The following is a 9,225-nucleotide window of genomic DNA, read 5'->3' on the forward strand; positions in this document are numbered from 1 at the left end:
TCAGTTTTTCTGGTGTAGCAGTGCTCAGTGTACATACATGAGATAGAGATATAGATAGATAGATATCTATATGCGCTAATTTACATATTATAAAAGTCTGTTTTTTTAAGAAACTAGTGAACGAAAAAGGCTAAGAGCACTATATATTGAAAAATCGCTGTATAAGGATTTTAAGTAGCCAAAAAAACAAAAAATGACTTTTGGGGGGGGGGGGGACAGAAGCCCTTTAACTAATGTATATGTATGTCCCGATGAGTTTTATAAGGTTTTTTTTTGTTTTGTTTTTCATTACTCTGATAAGCCCTTTAACTGGCAGGAAAAAAAAGTTCTGAGACACATTTTAAGGCCCAAACAGGCCTGGTTGTTAATGATTTTCATATCACTTCTATAAAGCCACACGGTTTGTCTTAGTTGAAATGGCTTAGTGTAATGTACTTTTTACTTCACCTACTATAGCATCACTTTTAAAAATGACAGAATTTCTTGTTATTCCTTTATTATAGGCCCTGGTATGTATCCACCACCACCTGAGATGAATCCTATGTATATGGCACCTCCACCACCTTATCCAGGACCACCTTATTCTGGAGCCCCAGCCCCTACTGTTCCCTCCACATGGACAGAACCTGGCATGCCAGGTAAGAAGGGGTTGTGAAGAATGTTTTAAAACTAAATAGAGGTACTGATGGCACAGATGGTCGGGCATAAGTGATCCCACAGCGATCGATACGAACATTTACCATCAACACTATTGAACATTGGGGCTATAAGGGTGTTTTGCTCCAGGTGCCAACTCTTGTACTTTATATCAGATCCTTTTAAGAGGCTTCTAGACATTACAATTATTATCATTCAAATGGACTCTTGCTTATTTATAGATATTTCTTAATAGATTTAATATACTATATTCATTATATGCCTAGAGCAGGGATACTCAACTGGCGGACCGCGGTCCAAATACGGACCGTGGACACCAGCTGTCCGGACCCCTGCCATCCCTTCCATTGGAAGCAGCACTTTAGGCTGCTTCCTAATCTGACAGTGCGCCGGAAAGAGCTGGGGCACAAGCTTCTCCCCATGCAGGCGCCGGATGGAAGGGGATGAGCATGCCGAGAGAGACAGGTTCCGCCACATGCAGGTAACTTGTCTCTCTCAGCGCTTTCACATCGGCGCCTGCACGTGGAGGAAGCAGTCTCTCTCAGCAGCTCAGTAAGGGAGCTTCAAGCTCCAAAGGACACTTACCTGCTGCTGGAGAAAAGGCTGGACATCACCACTGCCACCAATGGAATAAAGTCCACATTTTGGGGGGAAGGGAGGGGACTGAGGGGTACAGACAAGCAGGAACACATCACTGACTGCAGGAAAGGACTCCAGTGTCAGTGGCCTGTTCCCATGTTGCCTGTGCCTCTCTCTGTAATGGTTAAATAAAGATAAGGCTCCATTCACACACACCATGGTATTTTTGTTCCACATCCAATCCCAATTATTGGTGGATTGGTTGCGGACCCCTTCATTTCAGTGGGGCCGCAAAAGATGTAGAGAGCACACTGTGTACTGTCTGCATCTTTTGTGGCCCCATTGAAATGAAGGGGTCTGCATCTAATCCACCAATAATGGAAGTTGGATGTGGAACATATATCTGTTCTGCGGCTAGGGTTGCCACCCGGCCAGTATCTAACCGACAAGGTCGATATTTTAGTGGCCCTGCCAGTGCAGGTAATTTCTTTATACCCACAATTTTTCTGTATGGACTGTTACTAATGAGCGCTTCCATTGCAGAGTACTCATTAGTACAGCCTTTACCTCCACCGCCACTTGTGTTAATAAAAATAAAAAAAAGAACTTGCCTACCTCCTCCATTTGTTCGCGTAGTAGGGAACGCGCCGTCTGGAAGCTCGTAACAGGAGCTCCGAGACGTCATCACACTGGAGCGCAGGTCCCGTCCTCAGCTTCCAGTCAACAGAGAGTGTTCACCGCAGCGCCATCAAATGGAGGAGGTAAGTTTTTTTTTTTTTTTTTTTTTTTTTTTGCAAAAGCATTTTTTTTTTGCAAAAGCATTATTCTTACTGGGGGCACTAATGTCATGTTAAAAAATTGACAAAACAATTATACATGAAACAGTAAGCATTTGGTGAATTGTACTGTTATATTTTTAGGAGGTGACAAAGCTGCAGAAGCTGCATCCAGTGCATACTACAACCCTGCAAATCCTCACAATGTCTACATGCCCATGGTGAGTACTTCAATTGCATTTATACTTACTGTATTGTAAGTATCTGTTTAGCTCCTTGTTGACTATACACCTTGAGTATAAGGATCCGCTTTCACACATCTTTTCTTATGTTCTTGTGATGTATCAAAGTATTGGCTATTTGTAGTTAAGGCATAACTGTAATTTTTTGCTTTGAAAATAAACTAAAATATAAAAAATATTGATCCCTTAAAGTGAATGGCATAACTGAAAAAATAAAATATTTGCCATTTTTTCATCATTTTATTTCCCCCAAAAAGTTACCGTAATAAAAAGTGTTGTAAAAGTCTGTTATTGGCAAAAACTACAGATCGTTAGAAAGTACAACTTTGCCCGCAAAAGACAAGCCCTAATACGGCTATGTGAACGGAAAAATAAAAAAGTCATGGCTCCGGGAAGGCAAGGACCAAAAAATCGCTGCGTCAAGAAGGAGTTTAACTGCCTGTGGGATTCAATCTGGTAGTTAGGACTAGCGGATGCAGTATAGAGGCAAAGTACACAGTTCTTGAATCAAACAGTGGTGTTTATTCAGACACTGGTGTATCACAAAACGCAGGTGGCTTGGTGTTTGTTCACACACAAGGAAAGTCCATAAGCAATAAGTGTCACCTTTTCTCCTGGGTGTTCATTCACACCCTGTTAGCAGTTCAACCTCATCTAGTCCATAGGCGGCCTGTTCGCCTTTAGAGGGGCCTGGGTCCTCCAGCCCGGCTCAAACCTCAAATCCCAGCACAGTCCTCAGTTCATTGCACACAGACTCCTGAGCTCCACTGTCAGAGGGAGGTAAATCTACCACACCTGGCAGTGCTGGCAGGTTTTTATGCCTGTCAAAACCCGGCCTGGAACGTGGGGAGTAGTCACCCACCCAGCACTTTGACTACACCCAGTAAGAGCTGTCCCGGATCAGCTATGACAGCCATGCCAAATCTCAAAGTGTCAGTTAGCAGTAGCTGCTGCTGACACATAAAATACCAGCTCTTATTTCACCGAGGCCAGGAACCTCGGTGACACATATCTTCCATCTACGATGATTCCAGGTACCTTCTTACATGCCCATAGATATTCAATGAAACCAAGCGATGAGAACAAAAGATCTTTCGTCTGACTATCGGACAAAGACATTAAATACGGCCAACTTCTTCTCCAATGATAATGGTAGGCCATTGGCCAGCTAAAATGGTCGTTCATTGTTTAAATTTGAACTGTTCGTTTTGGTTAGAATTTTTTTTTGATCAGCTTCAAGGTGGCTAGAATGGGCGATTTCAGCCATTCCATTATCTTAGTTCACGCTAGTTTTTCATATCGCAATGGCATACTGTTGTCTAGTGAAAATGTAATTCTCTATGCTGTAAAAGTTTGGCCATTCATCTGCCGAAACTTCACTGTTCTATTCAGCCAATCACTTGCCATTGTGCTCAAGCACTAGGGAGTCAGTTTTTATAAAAAAAAACTGATTCCCTGGTCATCCAGATTAGTTGGTGGGATCATTCATACGAAGGATCCCATGGACGACTGATCGGCTACTATGCGACCTGTTATTATCTGAAATGTTCAGATGTTGTCCTCTTTAAGGAGAGACAGCAAGTGTCCTGATAACTCAAGCTGAGTGACTCTTTCTTTGTGTCACTATGGGTACAGAACAGATTCAGTCAGCTCCTGTGAACAGGCCAAACAGGACTAACACTTTCTTACTGGCAGGGTAAGCAGGGGTCGTACATGGCAATATTCTTGTCACTATTTCTCTTCCATGTCATTTAGGGCTGCAACGATTAATCAACGAATGGATTTGTTGTCAACGAATCTCCTTATCGAATAATCGGCCGATTCGTTGCTATGCAGGCGGGAGCGTGCGGTCAGACGCTATGCTTGCAGGTCCTTGAACTTTAAATCACTGCATCTTTATTACCTTACAATGAAGCTCCAGTAACAGGCAGAGAGGGCTGCGGCGTAAGGTCACTCACTCACGTGATGCACATGCTCCGTCTGCTTCATTCATAAAGTGGGGGGGGGAGCAGGCGCGTGAGGGGGAGCATCTTTTGCTATATGTGTCATCCACAGATCTCCCCCATAGCAGTGTCATCCACAGATCCCCCTCCCCATAACATGGTCATCCACAGGTCCCCCTCCCCATAACAGTGCCATCCACAGGTCCCCCTCGCCATCCACAGGTCCCCCTAATGTCATTGAGGACAAGACCATGAGTATAGCTGTTGCCACTTGGAGGTGGACACTAAGTAAAACATGTTAGCTTCTCCCATCAGCTATACCTTTTCTGCAGGGGCTAAACCCAAACGGTTTAGTCCCTGTAGTAGGCAGACATAATTGTTTTCAGGTTTGCTACCATTTTCTGTAACCTGTAAAATATTGACTTTTATTACTAAATGTTGAAAATATAGTACTTCTCGTCATAAATGGAACAATATAGTTCCAGACTGATGGCAGTGTTCCTGCCAAACATGGTATTGGGGGTCTCTTCAAACTACTGGAGCTTGCTCCCTAGGGTCAGTAATCCCTAGCCTATAAGGAACTGTGCAGTTAGATCCCTAGGATGTTTGGCCACTATCGGAGCACTTGTCCACTTTAATCTGTCTCCCCCCCCCCTCCTCCTCTAATAGTGTTCACACATCCTAGAGATCTTACTGCACAGCTTCTTATAAACCTGAGACTAGGGAACCTAGGTAGCAAGCCATATGAGTTTGAAGGGACACACAATACTGGACTAGGCAAGAACACTGCCATCAGTCCTGAGCTATTTTGTTTTCTCTGTCAGGAGAAGTACTATGTTTCAAGAGACTAGTAATATAGGTTAGATTTCGAATACATATTCCAAACTTGAGGTTACAGTGTTATAATGGTTTGTTGAAGCCAGGTGGCATTCATTAGACTCATCTATGATTTCTCTACAATTTTTATTTCTAATTATATTTTTTCTATTATTTTATTTTATTTTATTTTTTTATTGGCAATACAGGTGGTAGCAGCTTCCTGTTACCCCAATCACTAGGAGGGAGAACAAGCAGGTCATCAAGCCTGCTGATTGTTCCCTTACTCTGGAGGCAGGGAGCGGCCGATCACCAAATATGCTGTCAACCACTGTTGATCACTTACTTTTTCCTGCCCGGGTAGACAGCATAGCAGGGCATGCTTCTAATAGGTCAGTCCCGAACAACAGCTCCACTGGCTTTCTTTCTGGCAAAGCTCAAAGTTGGTAGGAGGGGTTTTGAGCGTTCCTTCTCCGACCTACTTCACCTACTCCAGTCTCTTCCCCCTCTGCATGCTGCAATTTGCTCACACCACTTCCTGGCTCCAACTCTTGTTCCTGCCATTCCACAAACGCACCTGCTCCTATCTGCCTTTGCATCATCAGTAGCTTGTTTTAGGGTCCATCTCTGAGGCAGATAGGGTACTGTCTGCCTTAGTTGGCTGCCAGTGTGCTTGGCCAAAGATTTCCTTCTAAGCTGTTTTGTGAGTATTGGACCTGGGTTTCAGCTGAATGGGAAAGGACACATTCCTTATCCAAGATGGTACAGACCAATAGGACCATCCTAGAGATATTTGGACACATTCCTTTTAGATCTCATGATGGTCCCTTGAATATCAAGGACTTATCTACTGCCTCCCATCATGATCGGCTGCAAAAAACGGCACAGAATTTCCCATTCTCACCCTTGCTCCTCTTCTGTGTCATCCATCTCGCCCTCCCTTCCCCCTTTCCTCCCAGGAGTTTTTCTCAGATTTATCTTCCAGGGACAGAAACTGACAAGGTGCTATATCCAATAGAGCCTGATCTAGACGAGGAGCAGACATCCAAACTCTCCTCAGATTGAGACCTTTATAGGTTAAGGAGATTAAAGCCTCTTCTGATCAAGAAAGGTTTTCATTTTGGTGCCTCCATGGCTCTCCAGAATTCTTCCTGGATCATAAAGATTTTGATGTATATCCCCGTATGAAGGGTATAGCTCATGGGAGGAGCGAACACATTTTTACTTGGTGTCTGCCTCCTAGTGGCAGCAGCTATACCTGTGGACAGAAGAGCTAAGGATTTTCAGGCAAGTTTTTTTTTTTTGTACCTCTGTATTTAAAACTCAGTCAGGACATGAACCTTTCTGTGTTCTAGGCCTTTTGCTGCTTTTGGCTTACTGATGCAAAATACTAACCAAAATACTGCGGTGTGAAAATGTCTTTACTACTTCAGATTATCTAAACCTGTATGCCGCAAAATGTCTACCTTATTCTGATTTCATATGGCAGGTTCACTTTAAGAGTGTGATCATAAACATTTCTTACTGATCTTATGATAATTTTACACAGTATTTCTTTCCTTTTTAACATTTTTAGGAGCGGCCTCCTCCATATGCACCTACAGATGACAAGAAAACAAATTAGAATGGCATGTTCTTCTGGACTGCTTCTATGTCTTTATATTTTGGCCCACTTTGTACTTTCAAGTCGGTTCCCTAATTCTCAGTTCCCTGTGGCCAGCCTTGTAAGAAAACTGTGGCAGGTATCAATGAATAATTCCAATATTTGTATCCTAGAGTATTAACCTATTTATAACTGTAAGAGTTGTGACATGGATACTAATAAGGTATGTTTACTTCAGTGATCTCAGTGAGGTGCCCCAAAAAGCTGTCAAATGCAACATCAAGGTTTGCCTTGATCTTGCATTTAGGTTGTATATCATAAGGATTTTACATTTTTATTTTTTATTTTTTGTTAGAGATGAACACATAAGTTGTCCAGGATTCGAAAGGCATGGCTGCATTCTTCCAGAACCAGCATCCTTTGTGTCTTTTGGTGTCTGGTAGTGCACCTTGGCTCCATTGGAGTGAGTGAGGTTAAGCTGCAATCCTCACATAATCTGTGGATGGGGATGGCCCTAGTTTTTGGAAGCAGTGATGTCTTTTGAATCCTAGACCACCCCTTTAAAGCAAGAGAAGGCTTTTTGGGTGATAAACTGCACATAAAACTATAAGTTAAGATACGGAACACCGAATCATATTCTTGTTAACACAGAACATGTAATAAAGATATATTTGTACATATATAGAAAAATGTATAGGTTAAGCAATATTTTATTCATTTTCCTCTTTAATAAAAAAAATACATATATTTGTCTGCTTGTTAATGTGAGACATGGGATGTTGCATCTTACTGGGGCGTGTGATTCATCTAAACGTGTTATGTTTGGCACATTATAGACTTTTACTGTATATATCTAGGCTTACATTCACATAGGATGTGTGTGTATTCTGTGGGGCAGTGTTCTGTATGAAATATTGCCTCAGTCTTAAGATGGATTTTAAGCATTAGGCTGCGTTCACAGTTGTGTTGCGAATCCTGCAGGCTATTCCGTTAGACCGCTCCAGCATAAATCCCAGTTGTTGGCCAGACAAAAACCGCTGCACGCAGCAATATTTGTCCAGCCAATATCTGACATTTATGCTGGAAAAGTGTCCGGAACACTGCAGAATCCCATCATAGTCCATGGTGATCCAGTGGTACACGGTCGTATCCAGCAATTCTAGACATGGTGAGCTCCAGTAGCCTGATCCTCAGCCAGATCAGACTACCAGAATTCAAATGTAGCTGTGAATGGGACCTTATGCATTTAATGAAGTATTTACATGGTGTGGTAGTGTTAGTGCAATGTATATTTTGGATCCCCCGCTCGTCAACCGCAACCTAGTCTTGTCATTTTTATGTTTTTCTTTTTTTCTTTTTTTTTTCTTCACATAGCCTTTACTTTTTAATAAAATGAATGGCGTGTTTGCATATTATTTTCTGACCTTTTGTGGTTTGAAACATTTTTGCGAGTTTTTAACGTACAGTTCAATGGACCTAAAACATAATCACAAGCTTTCTAATATACTGACTTCTCCGATTCTGCCATAGTCCGTGTTCGGACACTCTTTGCAATCCTGTATGACAACATCGCTGCTTGATGACCATAGGGAGGTCACATGACTTCACTGTAGAGGGCTTTTTTGCAAGCTGCAGCAACATTTCATCTACGGCACAGGTAGCTAGGAGGCCGGTGATGAAAAAATGGAACCAAATTGGAAAACAAGAATATTTGGGAAGTGCTATGTTAGTCCATTTTGTCCTGTAACGCAGCAAGGTTATCAGCAATAACCTTGTCTCAATATGTATTACCCTGATTCTGCAGTTTACAAAAACACCCTATATGTGTACATAAAATGCTGGGCAGACTAGATGGGCCAAATGGTTCTTATCTGCCGGCACATTCTGTGCTCTATGGGCACGTGGCAGAGGTCATAAAGGTTTTTGGAGGGCAGATTTTGCTGAAATGTACAGTATTTGAAGAGACCCTGAGGTACCCCTGGAGTGGTAATCCCCAAAAAGTGAACACTTTTTGGAAACTACACCCCTCAAAGATTTCATTAAGAGACGGTTTACAGAATTTAGAAACATTTAGCTGTGAAAATCTAAAATGTTGTCCATAGTAACCAATCAGATTCCACCTTTTTAACAGCTTTGGTATATGAAAGGTGGACTCTGGTTGCTATATGCAACTAAGTAAGTTGTACTTTACATCAGTTTCATAAATGACCATTAATTTCTGTTGCATTAGCCCCAAATTTGTCATTTTCACAAGGGGGTAAAAGTAAAAAACGCACCTAGAAATTTTTTACCCATTTTCTCCTAAACACAGAAACACCCCATATGTGGTTCGTAAACTGCTCTATCGGTGCTCCAAAGGGAAGGAATGCCAAATGGCTTTTGGAGGGCAGATTTCTCTTGAACCATTTTGGGCACTATGTCACAGTTGAAGAGACTCTGAGGTACCCCATAGTAGAAACCACCAAACAGTGCTCCCATGTTGGAAAATACACCTCTCAAGGAATGTATCGAGGTTTGTACTGAGCGCCCACAGGTATTTCACAAAATTTTGAAACACTTGGCTGTAAAAAGGAAAACATTTTTCTCGCCCAGTTTCCTTGGGGGACACA

At 42.2% G+C, this 9,225-nt stretch overlaps 1 protein-coding gene across 1 annotated transcript in view; it reads left to right on the forward strand.

Moving 5' to 3' along the window:
• The window catches only part of WBP2NL (WBP2 N-terminal like), a 28,803-nt gene extending 20,764 nt beyond the window's left edge, over positions 1 to 8,039 (forward strand). Inside the window, exons 6-8 of the mRNA XM_044301637.1 lie at positions 504 to 638; positions 2,157 to 2,233; positions 6,590 to 8,039. Coding sequence (XP_044157572.1) covers positions 504 to 638; positions 2,157 to 2,233; positions 6,590 to 6,637 — 260 coding nt within the window. The 3' untranslated portion in view covers positions 6,638 to 8,039. The remainder of the gene's footprint in view (positions 1 to 503; positions 639 to 2,156; positions 2,234 to 6,589) is intronic.
• Positions 8,040 to 9,225: the final 1,186 nt, after the last annotated feature.

This window comes from Bufo gargarizans, chromosome 7, assembly GCF_014858855.1.
Source record: "Bufo gargarizans isolate SCDJY-AF-19 chromosome 7, ASM1485885v1, whole genome shotgun sequence".
Taxonomy (NCBI): Eukaryota; Metazoa; Chordata; class Amphibia; order Anura; family Bufonidae; genus Bufo; species Bufo gargarizans.